The sequence below is a fragment of the Lepidochelys olivacea genome (genome assembly GCF_965140295.1).
Source record: "Lepidochelys olivacea isolate rLepOli2 genome assembly, chromosome: 3".
In the NCBI taxonomy this organism is placed as follows: Eukaryota; Metazoa; Chordata; order Testudines; family Cheloniidae; genus Lepidochelys; species Lepidochelys olivacea.
In genome coordinates this window covers 186,270,641-186,290,152 of record NC_140413.1, presented here as the reverse complement: position 1 = coordinate 186,290,152, position 19,512 = coordinate 186,270,641, and the positions used below count along the sequence as shown (strand labels likewise).

At 41.5% G+C, this 19,512-nt stretch overlaps 1 protein-coding gene across 1 annotated transcript in view; it reads right to left on the bottom strand.

The window, feature by feature from the left end:
* The window catches only part of EML6 (EMAP like 6), a 321,111-nt gene that overhangs the window by 17,236 nt on the left and 284,363 nt on the right, over positions 1-19,512 (bottom strand). The window contains exons 32-36 of the mRNA XM_084624464.1: positions 18,423-18,596; positions 14,938-15,146; positions 3,170-3,327; positions 1,783-1,897; positions 83-271 (exon numbers count right to left, since the gene is read on the bottom strand). Of these exons, the coding sequence (XP_084480590.1) occupies positions 83-271; positions 1,783-1,897; positions 3,170-3,327; positions 14,938-15,146; positions 18,423-18,596 (845 nt within the window). The remainder of the gene's footprint in view (positions 1-82; positions 272-1,782; positions 1,898-3,169; positions 3,328-14,937; positions 15,147-18,422; positions 18,597-19,512) is intronic.

Genomic DNA, 19,512 nt, shown 5'->3' with positions numbered 1-19,512 from the left:
CATAGCTCACAGTTGGAAAAATCTTGATTACGTAATGATACTGCTACTGATGACAATGCTTCTTAGTTTAAATGGTACTCACTTTGTCACAGAGGTCCCAGATTCTTGCTGTTCCATCATTACTTGCAGTGACAAATATGTCTTTTGTGGGATGAGCTGCTAAACCCCAAATCTCCCCTTCCATGTGATTGTCAATCAGCAGGTTTGAAGCAGCATTTTTTTCTCCTACTTCAAGTATTTCCCCATCTTTGGTTCCCACTAAAATTTTGCCCTGTTGTAGTCAAATATGGTGAGAACCAGATTATCAAAATAATGCACATAATATCAACACATTAAAATATAAGAAGTGTAACAGAGAACTTATTATAACTAGTCTTGATTTATGCTTCATTCAGCATCTTGAAACAATATATTAAGTGAACTAGCCTTTCATTTCCAGAAGCCAATTTTCAAATCCTGGTTTAGGTCCCTAGGGGTTTTTTGTCCAGATTTTAGAGTTTATATACAATTTTGCATGATTGGCAGACTCTGCTCATGACAGACACAGAAGTGGAGTAGCAGTGATGTTGGAAGGATTCAGATAACTTACGATAAATTGTAGCACCTGCTTACGTTATCAGCCCTTGACTGCCATGAACACAACATTCATCCACAAGATTAGGAAAAAATGTCAATGTTTTCCACATTCTTTATCTTTCATTATTTTTATCTTATATTCTTTTACCACTGAATCTCTGTATCTCTGCATCTCCTCCACAGTAATATTATTATTATTGCCACTGAATTTGAACCTTTGACTGTAGTTCACTAACACAAAATGTTTAGAAGATCAAGGATATCCTGAATTCCTAGGATCTAATAATGCAAAGTTAAATAGAGCCAATATCATTATGTATCAGCATGTGCAAATAGCTGTTAGACATGTACTGTTTGTGCCTAAAAATATAAATGTGCAATTGTTTGCTCATTACCATAAAAGTCAGGCTATAATGTCTACATTTTACTGGTGCAAAAAAATCAACTATTCAGGCTGAGTTACACAACTTTTTACTTTTTTTATATTAAACAGAAAACTATTATAATTAACATGTTTAGGATTATAGTGTATTCTATTACTGGTTTCAGGATTATACAGTTTAAATCAAATGTTGCAATTCACCTTTTAAAGTAGAATTCTTTGCCTATCATTTACATCTAAAAATACCGCCATATATTACACAAATGCAAAACAAAAGTATTCTGTTTTTAAGAGTTGTTGCACATGAATCAACATTACATTAAATCTCCAAGGTCTAAATTTAGCAAGGTACTTAAAAGCAGTGCCTAACTTTAAGCGTATGAGTAGTTCCACTGACTTCACTTGAGGATCAAATCAGGGTCTAAAGCCATTTCTGCCCTCAGATGCATGTGTGACTCCCACGAAGTCAACAGGAATCTCTCTGAAGTTCCACATGAATTGATCTAAGCACAGCATTTGGCTCATAGAGGCCCAGTTTTAGCCAGACTTCTAAAAATGTTCATACATCCCTTTGGAATTCATACCCCATATTTTGATGTGCAAATGGGCATGTAAATCAGGTAGATTAGTGCATGCAAACTGAGCTAAAATTTTTGCACATAAAATTTTGTGCACATAAACTTAGAGGGGGTCTCAGTGATTATAATCTCTTTGCTCTCTTCCTGCTCCTCCATGCAACAAGAACAACATCAAGAATAACATAGGGACTTCTTATGATGAGAGTAGGCAGTAAATTGTAAAACTTGTCATTTTGACTCACTTACTTTTCCTCTACAAACCGAGCGCACACACTCAATGAGCTGTCCTGTCTCAAGCTGAAATGCTCGGCAGCGCTTCATCTCCTGGTCCCACAATTTTACAGCACCTCCTTCCTTTGTCCTGAAAAAGAGCATGTTGTCAAATATTATATGGAATTCTCCTTTCCCACTGATTGGAATTTATTAAATATGCAGATTTCATTGCTAAAGTAGTACTTTTTAGAAATTATTGTTTAAATATCAAAACATACGCATTATCTCCTTGTACTGTATTTAAAGAAGTTGCATTACTGTATTATGGTAAGGAAATAATAAAAATGAGTGTATCAAGCCATCGTTTTGCATATTTTCCAAAGCAGTACTAATACTATTACTACTACTACCACTACCATGATGTAAACAGCAAATAAGTTTTGTGATAAATTCAGGACAAATGGCTGCAAGGGGAGGGACGAAAACAGTCCCAGAAGGTTAAAAGGCCCTCCTCCCTATCAACTGGGGAGGGGTGACTACAGTTCGATCAGGTTCAGCAGAGAAAGGGTTACCAGAGATCAATTAGGATCAGCTGAGAGGGAATTACATGAGGTCAATTAGGATCATCTGATTCCAACTAAGGGCTGCCTGAGACCTTTTTAAACCCTCCCCCTCTGGGGAGAAGGGCGGGGGGAGAGAGAAGGAGTCAAGCTACCAGTAGGCGAGTAGCAGCAAGTGAGCAAGCCTCTCCAGGAGGGGAGGCTGCATTCCCTCCCATAAGGGAGAAAAACAAGCCAAAAACACTGGCTAAGAGAAGGACGGACTGCCCCTGTACAGCTAAGAGAGACTGTTTTACCCTAAGTCCGTCCCACCAAGGCTAAAAACAGCTGAGGCTGGTGAGACCAAGAAGGTGCCTTGCCACAGTCTCTCTGTTAATTAATCTCAAACCACTATCACATTGGCTGTAAAAGTGGTCAACTCTGAAAAAAGTATATTTGACTTCTGGAAAACAGAGTATCTTGTAAATCAAAGATAAAGAAATGGTCAGAAGAGAGAGTCTGGAATTTGAGTAAATCTAACAATTATGACAAAAATGCTGCTGTCAGCCTCTACTATGCAGGAGGTCAGAAACCCCACAAAATAGAAGGGAGATTGCACAAAAGTTACCTCTGCTGCCATACTGCCGCTCCTCCTGCTCCCCATTCCACTGTTGTGCCCCACATCTTCCCTCCCTATTTTACTTATTAACATCCCTTGCTGTGTTTTGTGTCATTTAGATTATAAGATTTGTGGGGCAGGTACCTCTGTTTTTTATATATCTATGAAGCACTATGCACATCTAGGGCTTTGTATAAATAATAATTATCTAATAATCTGACACAGACATAAACAATGTATTTTAGGAAGATGTGTATCTTACGGTCTTTCCTTCCCTCCAGTTACAATTAGTCCATCTCGAAGAGTTGTGTACATTGTAAACACTGGACCTGTATGAGCTTTTGCCACCAATCTAACCAGAAAATGATCCTTCCACACATATACATCTCCATTTATGGCACCAGTAAACGTAAGGTTATTCTGTAACAAACAGAAACAACCTCCACTGTAGAAATCATTAATAACATTTTTACTGCTTCTTTAGGAAACTGAATTAAAACTCTCTTCTCATTACTGTATTTCTCACAGAAAAGTCCACTGTGATACAACCACAGTATTTTAGTAAAATCATAATTTGGAAAAGAACAATTGCTTACCCTATAGTATCTACGGTTCTTCAAGATGCTGTAGTCAATGTGGATTTCCCTGTAGGTGTGCATGTGCCCTGTGTGTACAAGACTGAAATTATCAGTGTCCACTGGGGCCACACATTCACCCTCTGCCTGGTGCCTTCTTGTGTTCTCACATGAGGGCATAAAGGGTGAGGTGGCCACAACTCTCCTTCAGTTGCTTTGCAATTCAAATCCCTTGTTAGGTGAGGACTCTAAAAAGTGGGGATGGATGAAAGGTTGTGAGATCCACACCTACAACATCTCAAAAAAACATAGTTACTGCCAGGTAAGTAGCCATCCTTTCTTCTTTGAATGTGTGTCAGTGTGAGCCCCGCTGTAGATGACTGTCAAGCTGAATGGTGGGAGGGAGGAGTATCAGTTGAGTAAGTCAGAGAACGATTGAAGTATTACTCTCTCAAACGTCACATCTGCCCTCTTCACCACATCAAAGGCATAATGTTTCACAAGAGTTAGTGTACTTCATGTTGTAACCTTGCAGAGCTCAGAGACTGGAACATTTCTGAAGCAGGCAATGCACGCAGCTTGTGCTCTGGTGGACTGTGCCTTGATGATGAAAGGGGAAGGCTTATCAGATAGCTAACAAGTGTAAATGCATTTTGTGATCCACTTTGAGATTCTCTGCAATGAGATATCTTGGTTTTTGGATGAACCAGAAATGTCAACAAAGGTTGGGGGAGACTGCCAAAATGGCTTGGCCTATTAAGGTATGTAATACAGCAAAGCTCTGGAAACATCCAGGATGTGTAATTTATCCGCTCCCAGCATTGAGTGCAGCTTTGGGAAGGAGACTTGCACAGTAATTCATTGGTTTAGGTGAAAGTCTGAGAGTATCTTAAGGATGAACTTGGGGTGTGGTCTCATCACCACTGTGTCTTTACAGAAGGATATGTAAGGTGGTCTGGCTATGAGAACTTGGAGCTCACTGACTCTCTGAACTGATGGACACCAGGAAGACCACCTTAATGGTACGGTAGTATATGCAGCCTTCTGACAGTGGCTCAAACAGAGGATCCATGAGCTTCACAAGAATGATACCGAGGTCCCACCAAAGAACCAGGTGTCAAACCACAGGGTATGAAGAAGGCCTTTAAAGAATGTTGATACCATTGGATGTGAAAATATTGTGTGCTTCTGTATTAGAGTGACAGGCCAGTATTATTGCTAGGTGGACCTGGAGAGAATTGAATGCCAGTGCCACCTTTTTTCAGGAGCAGCATAGAGTCCCGGATCTTTGGTATCAGTGCCTCCACTGGCTTCAAACTGATTGCCCTGTCCCAATTTAAGAAGTCATACTCAGCCAGTTAGATATGGCAGTGAGCAAGGTGAAGCTATAGAGAGGCAGAAGAATGTGACTGTGATGGGTTGGATCACAGAAACCCCCTTGGGAACTGCCAAATGATGTGCTGAGACTACTTCTAAGTCTGTTTTTCCTGGCAGCTTGGGACTTCAGTACCTTGCCTGGTTTGAGACAGACATGCTAGCTGGCTGCAAACCCAGACCCAGGTCTGAACCACGTCCCCTAACGGCTGTAGGCTTCACTGAAAACAGCTTAAGAAGTGTTCCTGTCTCTAACACTCAGATGCCCAGCTCCCAATGGGGTCCAAACCCCAAATAAATCCGTTTTACCCTATATAAAGCTTATACAGGGTAAAGTCATAAATTGTTCACCCTCTATAACACTGATATGCACAGCTGTTCCTTCCCTCTCCCCCCCACGGTATTAATGCATACCCTGGGTTAATTAATAAGTAAAAAGTGATTTTATTAAATACAAGAAGTAGGGTTTAAGTGGTTCCAAGTAATAACAGACAGAACAAAGTGAATTACCAAGCAAAATAAAATAAAACATGCAAGTCTATGCCTAATACAGTACAAAACTGAATACAGATAAAACCTGACCCTCAGATGTTTCAATAAGCTTCTATCACAGACTGGACGCCTTCCTAGTCTGGGCACAATCCTTTCCCCTGGTACACCCCTTGTTCCAGCTCAGGTGGTAGCTAGGGGATTTCTCATGATTGCAGCCCCCTTTGTTCTGTTCCACCCCCTTATATAGCTTTGGCACAAGGTGGGAATCTTTTGTCTCTCTGGGTCTCCACCCTGCCTTCTAAATGGAAACGCACCAGGTTTAAGATGGATTTCAGTGCTAGGTGACATGATCACATGTCCTGTGAGACCCCCAAGCCTTCATTCCTCCCAGTCTGACTCACAGGAAGGCCTGAAAGCAAACAGAGCCATCTACAGTCAATTGTCCTGGTTAATGGGAGCCATCAAGATTCCAAATCACCATTAATGGCCCACACTTTGCATAACTACAATAGGACCTCAGAGTTATATTTTATATTTCTAGTTTAAGATACAAGAGTGATACATTTATATACATAGGATGACCACACTCAGTAGATTATAAACTTTGTGATGATACCTTACAAGAGACCTTTTGCAGCATATTCCAATTACATTATATTCACACTCATTAGCATATTTTCCTAAAATCATATAGACTGCAATGTCACAGTGATTTTTTCCCAAATAGGTTCAGTTGTCTTTGGGGCCACGCTTGCTCCACTTAGACTTCTCCTGTTCATAACTAAGGAGCCTGGGGTTGGAGTGTGTGTAGAAGTCCTCAAATCACATTGAAGGTACTTGGTACCTCATTGTTGTGGCAAATGCCTGCCACAGGGCCTTGGCTGGGTCAAGCAGTTCTTCATTTATGGGGAAGGCAATCCTGGCTTGACCAGAAGCTAACAGGATGTCAAATAGCTTGTGGGGGTTCTCTGATATCACTGCTATTTCTACTTCAGAGTGTCAGCAATCCGCAGAAGTTGCCACTGAAATGATTTAAAGTCATCAGACACTGGTACTTGTGTCACTTTGTCACAAGATGAAGATGAGAGATCCTTAGGTGGTGATAGGGGGCGTTGGAGTTGCTCTGGCCCCAGATTTGGTTCTTCCTGGTTCTCCGGTGGCAGCGGTCTGACTAGCAATGCTGAAGGGGAGAGTGACTTCTTCCTCTTGTCAAGTGTGGTGAAGACTGAGACAGTGGACCCTAGTAACCCAAATAGGGCCACTATGGCCTGCTGTATTAGTACAGTTGGCTCTCTAGGTAGTCGCCAATCTTATGCCAGTCCTGAAAAGCTGGTGGCGGCTGATTCACGTAGGGGAATCAGGGAGATCTCCCCAGGGTGTTGACCACTGACCTGAGGGGGTAGGGTTCTGTACTTGAGGACAGGGAGACTATATGACCTGGTGAGGAGTTGCTCTCTTCTAGGGGCATGGATGAAATGTGCGGCACTCTCAGTACCAAGGTCTGTACTGGCATGTCCTTTGGCACTAGTGGTTGTCCTGGTTATCCCCTAGATCTGTCCTCCATAGTCACTGTTAACACTGAAGGGTGCAGTCCTGGAGCAGGCTTGGTGCCAGCTGGGTCTCATACACTGTAGTCTGCTCCTTTCCTATAGCCCTTGATGCCATGGGAGGCCTGGTAGATTTTTCTCCAGAGACTTAGTGTTTTCTGTCCTTATGGAAGGACACCAAGTTCCCCTGGAATCTCTGCCTCTATGTTTGTAGCGATTCCTGACGGTGCTGGACTTTGACATTCTAGGTGTTTGTCAGGGTTCCCTCCCCACTCTGAACTCTAGGGTACAGATGTGGGGACCCACATGAAAGACCCCCTAAGCTTATTTCTACCAGCTTAGGTTAAAAACTTCCCCAAGGCACAAATTCTTCCTTGTCCTTGGAACGGTATCGCTGCCTCCATCAAGTAAGTTAGACAAAGATTTAGGAAAAGGACCACTGGGATTTCCTGTTTCCCCAAAATATCCCCCCAAGCCCCTTCACCCCCTTTCCTGGGGAGGCTTGAGAGTAAACAAGGTGAGCATGGACCAGACCCTTGGGTTTTTAGGACACTAAAAACCCCAACCAGATTCTTTAAAACAGAACTTTTATTATAAAGAAAAAAAAGTAAAAGAAACACCTCTGTAAAATCAGGATGGAAGATAATTTTACAGAGTAATAATTAGATTTAAAACACAGAGGATTCCCCTCTAGGCAAAACTTTAAAGTTACCAAAAAACAGGAATAAACCTTCCTCTTAGCATAGGGAAAATTCACAAGCTAAAACAAAAGATACTCTAACACATTTCCTTACTATTTCTGTAATTTTAGATGTATCATTCAGTAGGAGCTGGATTACTTGCTTGGTCTCTCTCTTTGTCTCGGGAGAGAACAACAACAGCACAAACAAAAACCTCCCACCCACAGATTTGAAAGTATCTTCTTTCCCCATTGGTCCTTCTGGTCAGGTGCCAACTAGGTTTATGGAACTGATTAACCCTTTACAGGTAAAGGAGGGATTTTATGCTACCCTTAGCTGTATTAATAAAAATATTTGAGCATAAGCTTTCCTGAGCTACAGCTCACTTCATCGGCTGCTACTCTGAAACCTTAGCTGTATGTTTATGACAGTGTTGGTGCCTGTTGTGATGCCAATGATGCCAGTGGCTTTGGTGACGGGGTGACTATGCTGGTTACTTTCTTGGCACAGTATTTTCTGTGCCAGTTTTGGATATAGTCTGTCTACTGATAGAGAGCTGGATGACACTGGCTTGTCCACTAGGAGGATCTTGGAGCTTGTCTCCTCAGGCTCTAGTGAGACCTTCATGGATTATTCCAGAAGGTGGAATTTGAGGCTTCTGTCTTGCAACTTCTGCATTCTAGCAGAAAATGACAGGCACACTGGGCATCTGCTAGCTATGTGGGACTCTCCGAGATAGAAGAGGCACTTACTGTGCCCATCTTTTAAGGGACTTAATCCATCACAGAATGGATAGGGCTTGAAGCTCACAGGTTTTGAGCATGCCATGTTAAGAAGCCTCTGTCATAAATATAAAGGGAAGGGTAACCACCTTTCTCTGTACAGTGCTATAAAATCCCTCCTGGCCAGAGGCAAAATCCTTTCACCTGTAAAGGGTTAAGAAGCTAAGGTAACCTTGCTGGCAACTGACCCAAAATGACCAATGAGGGGACAAGATACTTTAAAATCTGAAGGGGGTGGAAAAAGGTTTTTGTCTGTCTGTGTGAGACCTTTGCCGGGAACAGATCAAGGATGCAAGCCTTCCAACTCCTGTAAAGTTAGTAAGTAATCTAGCTAGAAAATGCGTTAGATTTTCTTTTGTTTAATGGCTGGTAAAATAAGCTGTGCTGGAGGGAATGTGTATTCCTGTTTTTGTGTCTTTTTGTAACTTAAGGTTTTGCCTAGAGGGATTTTCTATGTTTTGAATCTGATTATTCTGTAAAGTATTTACCATCCTGATTTTACAGAGGTGGTTCTTTTACTTTTTCTTTAAATAAAATTCTTCTTTTAAGAACCTGATTGATTTTTCATTGTTCTTAAGATCCAAAGGTTTGGGTCTGTACCAATTGGTGAGGATATTAATATCAAGCCTTCCCCAGGAAAGGGGGTGTAGGGCTTGGGGGGATATTTTGGGGGATGATGTCTCCCAGTGGTCTCTTTCCCTGTTCTTTGTTTAAATTGCTTGATGATGGCAGCATACTGTTCAAGGACAAGGCAAAGTTTGTACTTTGGGCAAGTTTTTAACCTAAGCTGAATAAGCTTGGGGGGTCTTTCATGCAGGTCCCCACATCTGTACCCTAGAGTTCAGAGTGGGGAAGGAACCCTGACAGCCTTGCACAAGGAGGTCTGTAAATGAAGGTGTCCAAGTTTATGTGTGTGTGATGCTCTGTACCTCGGGGAACACCCAGCACCCCCACGTTCATCCTTGTAAAATGACTGTGTGGTATCCAATGCAAAGTTTGTCATGTTGGGTGTCTTCAGAAGGCTCATGATGCACTGAACATTGTTGTTATAGTGATGTTATAGTAATTGTTACAGAAATGTTATAGGTTATAATTTCATGTATATAGTTATGAGGCTAAAATGTATCCTCATGGCTTAAAATAAGCCCAGGCGAAAGCTCTCCAAGAGCAGAGAGGCAGTTCTCACCTCATCAGGGCAGGTATGAGACAAACCTAGCCCAGCCTCACAGGAATAAAATGATCTGTTCAAGTGAGTCACCCCCATTCCTTTAGTCAGGATGGGACTGTGATGAAGTAATGCTCACCTGACTCTGAAGGAGGAGGAGAAAAGCCAAGAGGGAAGAAAGGACATGATAAAAGGGAGAGACGTTTGCCATGCTCTCTTTCTCTCTTCCAGCTACATCTATAGAGACACCACACCAAGCAACTGAAGCGCTGATCAAAGGGTAAAGCCTGGCTGAAGAGCAACCAGCCAGCCTGAGGAAAGAAGCATCTAAGTTTGTAAGGGTACTGAAAGTGTTAAAATCAGCTTAGAATGCATTTTGCTTTTATTTCATTTGACCAAATCCGATCTGTTATGCTCTGACTTATAATCACTTAAAATTTATCTTTGTAGTCAATAAATCTGTTTGTTTATTTACCTGAAGCATGTGTTTGGTTGAAGCATGTCAGAAACTCCCCTTGGGATAACAAGCCTGGTACATACCAATTTTTTTGTTAAATTGACGAACTCATATAAAGCTGTAATGTCCAGTGGGCGTAACTGGACACTGCAAGACGGAGGTTCCTAGGGTTGTGTCTGGGACCGGAGATATTGGCTAGTTTCATTCATTTCAATCTAAGGAGCAGCTTACATGCCAGAGGCTCCTGGGTTCCCACAGCAGAGGTGGATAAAGCTGGCTCCCAGAGTCAAGAATTGGAGTGACCTAGTAGATTACCGGTCCAGACAACACCAGAGGGGAACGTCACAAGAAAGTCTAGCTAGTAATAGCAATTTTTTAAAAAGTACATCAGAAGCAGGAAGCCTGCTAAACAACCAATGGGGCCACTGGATGATCGAGATGAGGAGCACTCAAGGATGATAAGGCCATTGCGGAGAAACTAAATGAATTCTTTGCAACAGTCTTCATGGCTGAGGATGTGAGGGAGATTTCCAAACCTGAGCCATTGTTTTTAGGTGACAGATCTGAAGAACTCTCCCAGATTGAGGTATCATTAGAGGAGGTTTTGAAACAAATTGATACATTAAACAGTAATAAGTCAACAGGACCAGATGGTATTCACCCAAGAATTCTGAAGGAACTCAAATGTGAAATTGCAGAACTACTAACTGTAGTCTGTAACCTATCATTTAAATCAGCATCTGTACCACATGACTGGAGGATAGCTAATGTGATGCCAATTTTTTAAAAGGGCTCCAGAGGTGATCCCTGCAATTACAGGCCTGGAAGTCTGACTATGCTGGTTACTTTCTTGGCACAGTATTTTCTGTGCAAGTTTTGGGTGTAGTCTGTCTACTGACAGCGAGCTGGATGACATTGGTTTGTCCAGTAGGAGGATCTTGGAGCTTGTCAGTACCGGGAAAACTGGTTGAAACTATAATAAAGAACAATATTGTCAGACATAGAGATGAACATAATTTGTTGAGGAAGAGTCAACATGGTTTTAGCAAAGGGAAATCATGCCTCATCAATCTACTAGAATTCTTTGAGGGGGTCAACAAGCATGTGGACCAAGGGGATCCAGCGGATATAGTGTTCTTAGATTTTCAGAAAGCCTTTGACAAGGTCACTCACCAAAGGCTCTTATGCAAATAAGCTGCCATGGGATAAGAGGGAAGGTGCTCTCATGGATTGGTAACTGGTTAAAAGATAGGAAACAAAGGGTAGGTATAAATGGTCAGTTTTCAGAATGGAGAGAGGTAAATAGTGGTGTCCCGCAGGGGTCTGTTCTGGGACAAGTCCTATTCAACATATTCATAAATGATATGGAAAAAGGGATAAACAGTGAGGTGGCAAAATTTGCAGATGATACAAAATTACTAAAGATAGTTAAGACCCAGGCAGATTGCGAAGAGCCACAAAGGGATCTCTCAAAACTGGATGACTGGGCAAAAAAATGGCAGATTAATTTCAATGTTGATAAATGCACATTAGAAAGCATAATCCCAACTATACATATAAAATGATGGGGTCTAAATTAGCTGTTACCACTCAAGAAAGAGATCTTGGAGTCATTGTGGATAGCTCTCTGAAAACATCCACTCAATGTGCAGCGGCAGTCAAAAAAGTGAACAGAATGCTGGAAATAATTAAGAAAGGGCTAGATAATAGGACAGAAAACATCATATTGCCTCTCTATAAATACAATGGTATGCCTACATCTTGAACACTGTGTGCAGATGTGGTCGCTCCACCTCGAAAAAGATATACTGGAATTGGAAAAGGTCTAGAAAACGACAACAAAAACTATTAGGGGTATGGAATGGCTTCCATATAAGGAGAGATTAATAAGACTGGGACTTTTCAGCTTGGAAAAGAGACGGCTAAGGGGAGATATGATTGAGGTCTATAAAATCATGACCGGTGTAGAGAAAGTAGATAAGGAAGTGTTGTTTACTACTTCTCATAACACAAGAACTAGGGGTCACCAAATGAAAACTAGGGGTCACACAAATGAAAGGAAGTATTTCTTCACATAACGCACAGTCAACCTGTGGAACTCCTTGACAGAGGATGTTGTGAAGGCCAAGACCATAACAGGGTTCAAAAAAGAACTAGATAAATTCATGGAAAATAGGTCTGTCATAAATATAAAGGGAAGGATAAACCCCTTTGAAATCCCTCCTGGCCAGGGGAAAGCTCCTCTCACCTGTAAAGGGTTAAGAAGCTAAAGGTAACCTCGCTGGCACCTGACCAAAATGACCAATGAGGAGACAAGATACTTTCAAAAGCTGGGAGGAGGGAGAGAAACAAAGGGTCTGTGTGTCTGTCTATATTCTGTCTTTGCCGGGGATAGATCAGGAATGGAGTCTTAGAACTTTTAGTAAGTAATCTAGCTAGGTACGTGTTAGATTATGATTTCTTTAAATGGCTGAGAAAAGAACTGTGCTGAATAGAATAACTATTTCTGTCTGTGTATCTTTTTTGTAACTTAAGGTTTTGCCTAGAGGGGTTCTCTATGTTTTGAATCTAATTACCCTGTAAGGTATCTACCATCCTGATTTTACAGGGGGAATTTCTTTATTTCTATTTACTTCTATTTTTATTAAAAGTCTTCTTGTAAGAAAACTGAATGCTTTTTCATTGTTCTCAGATCCAAGGGTTTGGGTCTGTGGTCACCTATGCAAATTGGTGAGACTTTTTATCCAACATTTCCCAGGAAAGGGGGGGTGCAAGTGTTGGGAGGATTGTTCATTGTTCTTAAGATCCAAGGGTCTGGGTCTGTAGTCACCTAGGCAAATTGGTGAGGCTTTTTACCAAACCTTGTCCAGGAAGTGGGGTGCAAGGTTTTGGGAAGTATTTTGGGGGGAAAGACATGTCCAAACAGCTCTTCCCCAGTAACCAGTATTAGTTTCGTGGTGGTAGCGGCCAATCCAAGGACAAAGGGTGGAATATTTTGTACCTTGGGGAAGTTTTGACTTAAGCTGGTAAAGATAAGCTTAGGAGGTTTTTCATGCAGGTCCCCACATCTGTACCCTAGAGTTCAGAGTGGGGGAGGAACCTTGACAAGGTCCATCAATGGCTATTAGCCAGGGTGGGCAGGAATGGTGTCCCTACCCTCTGTTTGCCAGAAGTTGGAAATGAGCAACAGGAGATGGATCACTTGATGATTACCTATTCTGTTCATTTCCTCTGGGGCACCTGGCACTGGCCACTGTCAGAAGACAGGATACTGGGCTAGATGGATCTTTGGTCTGACCCAGTAGGGCCATTCTTATGTTCTTATCGATATTGGTCTAGATGGGTCAATATGAACACAGAGGTTGAAGATCAAGACAATTAAAGGAGTTCAGAAGGTCTGCAGAAGGTTTAGCCAAAGCTCAGAAGTAGGGGGTCAAACACTTTCCAGGTTCCATCTTGCTGCCACAGGTGGTAAGAGGGAACTCTGGGAGGGGAGCAGCCACCGCCTCAACCTTTATGCCCTCACATGGGAACACAAAGAAGCACAGGATATGTGCCTCGCCTCAGTGCACACAGTTCCTCAAAAAATTCTGGTCTCTCACATGAGGCATATGCATGCATACAGTGGGATACACACTGACACATTCTCGAAGAACAAAACTTCCTTTGGACATGCGTAAACTGTCTGGATTATAAGTGTTTTGGAGAGGGTCTACCTACTGATTTTGGAGTGTAATCAACTTTTGTTCAGTGCTCCCAGCAAACAGTGCTCCCTTATAGGAAGTGGGTCTCAGTTTATAGAAGATATAATTTCTGGGAATCTCTCCATGAGAAATACAAATGAAAAGGTTGAACTGAGTTAACAGTACATTATTGCTTTTTTTTGTTGATTATTGTTTTCTACTGAATAAACAGTGATTAATAACTCTGAGTTTTGACTTGTCCGCAGGTAGACCTTTATGTATGAAAAGAATTTTGTGATGACAAGTAATGGGGTTACACCTTGGAACTTATGTCATGAGAAATAATTAATAGTATAGTCTACAACAGCTGTGGTTTTGGGCCTTATTCTCCACTGCATTATTCCAGATTTACAACACTGTAATGCCATGAAATCAAAGGGAGCAGATGGGTGCCAGGCATTTTTGACAATAAGGTCACTTATTTGGGCACTTAACTGAGGAGTTAGGAGCCTATCTTTATGCACCTGTATTTAAAACCTTGGCCCTGTTGTTTAGCATGGAAGTTTAAGGGCAGGTTTAGTGTTACCATTGGTGTCTTGTATAGATTATGCCTGTCCCTGGCAAGAATAATCTGCATGGGGTTTCTGCAAGAGGCAGAGACTGGATAAGATTCTGGTCTCACATTAAGAAAAGGAGTACTTGTGGCACCTTAGAGACTAACCAATTTATTTGAGCATAAGCTTTCGTGAGCTACAGCTCACTCACATTAACACTCCATTTTCAGGCTAATGCACATCTGCGTGTGCCCTTAAAATCAAATTCGGCCATTAACTTGTTCCCTAATGAACACATAGAAAGGACTATACAGTGTCATCACAAGCTATATTACTACAGTATGTCACATATAACATCATGGGAAATTTTTTTATATAAAATCTCATAACAAAATTAAAATATTTAATTTTTCTAAATTAACTGCTCAACTGCTAAATAATTTAAGTATTGGAAATAAAAAACACATCAGGCGATGTCCCAGGTAAGCACTAATATTCCAAAGGATATTTATTATGGGACAAATCCCAGTTCAAGAAGACCCCTGCAATGCTCTGAGCACCATTTAAAAGTCCCAAGTTAAGGGTTTAAGTGTGGAATAAGGGTTCACAGAGCCTTGCATAGGTCATCCACATTGGAGTGAATTTCATCCAAACTAGCATTGATACTTTCAGGTTTTAATAAAAAATTATTGAAATTTCATAACAAGCAATTTGAACTCACAGCTCCGAAGGCAACAGAAAGCATGGTTTGCATTTTGGCATCTTCCCTGGATCCAACGACTCCTTTTTTATAAAGTAAAGCACTGCCGGCTAGTGTCCAGAACTTCATGTGTTTTACCCCAGCAGATACAAACTGAGTGTCTGAATCTGGGCGGAACTCTACAACAAATATTCTCTCCAGATGTCCTCCTCTGCTAGCCACTTTAGCCCCTGTTTTAAATTAAGAAGACATTAAAAATAATGCTAAAGTTACCTGCAAAATTAATCTTCCATGTGCTTTTATAAAAATAAGTTGACTGGTGCTACTGGATAACTTAGGGCACTACTTTCCAGACACCAAAGGATGAGTCCCTGTTCAGGAAAAGAAATAAACACACCCACCTTGCACCATTGCTTAATTTATCTTAATTTATACATCTTGCAAGCCCCCTGACCCTGGCTAACCCTTCACAACACCCACACTTAGGAAACGTTGATGTGCGGACAAATGGATCCTACTTTCAAAATTCTTTGGCTCTGGGTACATGCAGTGTATGCATACCAATAGTGGAATACACATAGGGACCAGTACTCAAAGAAGAACACCAGTTTAGGGGCCACTCTACCTTGATAGTATGAGCCATGCCATGAACTGCTAACTGCAAGCATGCCAGGTCAAAACACTAAAAAATACAATCAGAACCATTTGAGACATGGCCCCTTTAAGACTGCAGTACCTATAAGTCAAATGCAATTAAAACTTTGGGGTTTAAGGGTTTTAGTCCATACCAAATACAAAGAAAATACTTTTTAATATCAGGCTTGTGGAGAAGAACCTCATAGGGATGGATATGCAGGAGCACTGTTCCCTCTAAGCTGTGCTGGTGTGCGTGTGCACACAGATCCTAAACCCCGTGCACACAGCGAAACACCGCACGCACAAAAATTTGCACAGAAGCACAACGATTTGCACAGAAGAAATTTTCTGAGCACACGGCCTGTCAAAAATTAGAGGGAACATTGTGCAGGAATGGGAAAAATAGTGGCAGGATGAGTGAATTGCCCTGGTTGTGAGTGATTACATACAGACTCTCAGCCTGATGGGAATTATTATCACTGATCTACTTACTGCATGGTTGAAAACTAAATCTTATGGATCCATTAAGATCACTGAACCATTGTGTCTCCTGACCTGGTCAGTCTGACAGATACAGGAATTTCCTTCAATATTTATGTGAGATCTTATTGAATTAAGTTTAAATAGCTTTGGAGTCTATTGGATTATAAATACAAAGTTTATATATTATTGTGGGATTGTATGTAACTTCTCTAGGGAGGAGAGCTGGACAATATAAACCCTAAGAAGTGTTATAAGCTTCAAAGAACTAGAATAGATTCTACTTAATAGGAACCAACTATTGACACCTTATTAATTAGTTGACAAGTTGTCAAGATACTTGACAAGAAGTCAAGAACTTCCAATTCACAGCAACATTTTGCTGGGAACAAATCTTGTCCTATTGACTTTAATGGTAATGGGATTTGGATATTGGCAATGGCGGGCCTCTTAGTAACAATATTTTTTGGAAGATAGGAGCAGTGCTTCCTTCTGGGGCTGCAGCCCCACAAACCTGCCTGCGCACAGAGACTGCACAGGAAGTAAAGGGCTGTGGGCTTGGAGAGGAGGCTGTGGGCAGGGCAGTAGTACAGAGGGGGCTGCAGCCCAGGTGCTGGAGCTGCACAGTACATCTCCAAGCTGTGTCCTGCCAAGGAGGGAGGGAGGGGAAGGCTGCACCAAAGGAAGGACATGCTGAGCCCCAAACCCCAGACAGTGTAGGAAGTATGGAGCCCCCAGCTCCCCATGTCTCTGTAGAAAGCCCCAGCATCTGGGCTGCAGGTCCCGCTCACTGCTGCTGCCCTGCCTGCAGGCAGGCTTGCAAGGCTCCTGCCAGGGAAGACATGTCCCAGAACTTCCTTTCCTGACTAAAGCCCCGCAAATCTTCTGTCTGCATATTAGCAACTGCTGGAATTGCAGTTTTTTGCTGGCAAATGAGGGGTTACTGAGGGGAGAGGAATCATTTTTTTAAACAATACTCCAGACAAGAAGGAACTTTTGGGACAATGTTAAATGGGTGTTCTAGGAAATACCCGGAGGGAGAGGAATGCATATTCCCACCTCGGGACTCAACCTTGTTTGAGGTTTTGCCCTGAGGAGAGAACCATTGTCTGACTGATTCAGTCTCTGAAGATCAAAGACCCAAACAGTCTAAAGGCCAACCTATGCATAGGTGTTCTTGTTCTGAGCAAAATGCTGTTATGAACTTGTAAACACAGAAAACCCCTGTGTGGGGTTTGAAGGACTGATCACCTACTAGAGCCCTTGCTGGAGCAGGGGGTAAGCTTATTAGCATGTGTGTAGGTTTGTTTATTGTTTTTAGTATATTTTATATGTAAAACTTTCATTTTATGAATAAATGTGCTTGCTTAGCTGTGTGGTAACATACAACTGTGGTAATTATTCTGTTTATAGCCTCTGGAGAGAAAGCAAAGTTCAGACACAGGCCTTTTTAGGTAGTCTGGCTTGCTGGGGAACTCACAGTATAGGCAGGGAACTGTGCAGCTGAGGAAAACCCTGGTCAGAAGAGAGAGAGACATGGGTCTCTGCCCAAGAGAGCTGAGGAGCTGGGAGCCTAAGTGGTTGCCCTTGCTGGACCATGTTAAAAAATACAAGTGCAGTTGCCCTGAACTGTGACACTCTGGAGCACCATTAATTAAGCCATACAGGAGCCTCACTCCATAATAAATGAAGGAATCAACAATTTCTAGTGTATGGTCTTCTCCTAGAGCTAAGATCAGAAGGCCAGTAGTTTCTTGTGCAGTGAGTGGCAAAGAGATCCATTTTCCACATCTCTCACTGGAAGATCTGACGAAAACTTCCCTGATTTAAGGACCACTAATGAGGTTCTATTAATTACTGAGAGAGTCTGCAGTCACATTCTTCTTCTCTGCTAGATAAGTGGAAACCAGGAATTGTATTACAGAACAGAGCCCTCTCCCACACCTATTGGGTTTCTTGACACATGATGTACAGGGCCAGCTCCAGGCACCAGCTTTCCAAGCAGGTGCTTGGGGCGGCATTTAGAATGGGTCGGCAGTCAGTGTCCCGCAGCAGCAATTCGGCAGCAGCTCCACTGCCCTTCCCGCCGCGGCAGCTTTTGGTGGCAGCTCTGCCGCTGTAGTGGCGGTGGCAATTCGGCGGCGGCTGCTTGGGGCGGCAAAATCGGGAGAGCTGCCCCTGATGATGTATATCCTTGTATATGTATATCCTTGTATAAGCTAAATTTCACCTTGATGATAGTTATATGAATTTATTGAAGATAGAATGGACCACTTAGTACAGAAGAGTTGTCGTCTGATTTATCTGTGTCACACATGGGGCTAATCACAAAGTCTTGACGGACAAAGTAAATAATTGCAAATAATAAAGAGCTGGGGCTCTAGATTTACCTTCTTGCCACCTCCACACAGTGATAGTATGTTCTGGATCAACTCCTACTGACACCAGAAGTTTGCCAGTAGCACTGAAGTTAATATAGTTGACCCCTTTGGCATGGAAGCAGCGCAGCGTAGAAAGACTCTGCTTATTCATAGCATCCCATACATGAATAGAAGGAGTTGTACCTTAATGCAAAGATATGCATTAAAATGGAATTAATTCAATTTGTGAAGGCTTCAATATAAAATAAGCATTTTCAAGAACGGCATTTAAACAGACATTTAAAAACATTTTTTAAAAGATTAAGAACCACACAACTCAAAAAAAAGAAGAAGCTTGTAATAGCTTATGAAACATAGGAGAAAATTACTGTAGTTCATGAAATAAGACAAATTCTAAATGATCAACAAAACACTCCTGGAGAGCCTCATGCAAAATAAACTGTCTGTTGATGTTTTTACTTGTATCTGCAATTCACACAGATACAACCAGGTAACATGAAACTTTTACATAATTGCGTTGATTAGAACTCACAAAACAGCCTTACCTGGAAATTCTGTTATGTCACCTGCATTGTGAGAGCAACAGCAAATGAGGAAGAACCAAGGGAAAACGATAGCTGAAATAAGTCATGTTTCTAATGCTGAACTCAGCATCAGCACCAGAAGGAAGCACAAAATTAAAAATTTGAAAATGGATATGGATTAAATAAACAAAATAAAAAAAGCAGGAATATCATTGATGTTCTTTAGGAACACTGTCTTTTATACACAAATATAAAATGATAACCAACAATATTGATTGCTTTTCCTGTTTTAATTAAGGCATTTAATGCTAGAGCTATGCAGGCTTTTTTACATTAAGTGATTTTTACACTAAAATGTGTCGATATTTTATGTAGGATATTGACTAAAAGTCAGACACACTGATTTTATGGGTTCTTTAAACAATGACAGAAAAGAAGAAAGGAGCTGTTCTGCAAAATTTGTTTTTTTCATGCCATCCCATCACAGGAATCTAGTTGAGAAAAATGTACAAGTATTTTATTCTAAGGAACATGTGAGTATAACAGTTCCTAAACATATTTTTTAAAGGGCTCGG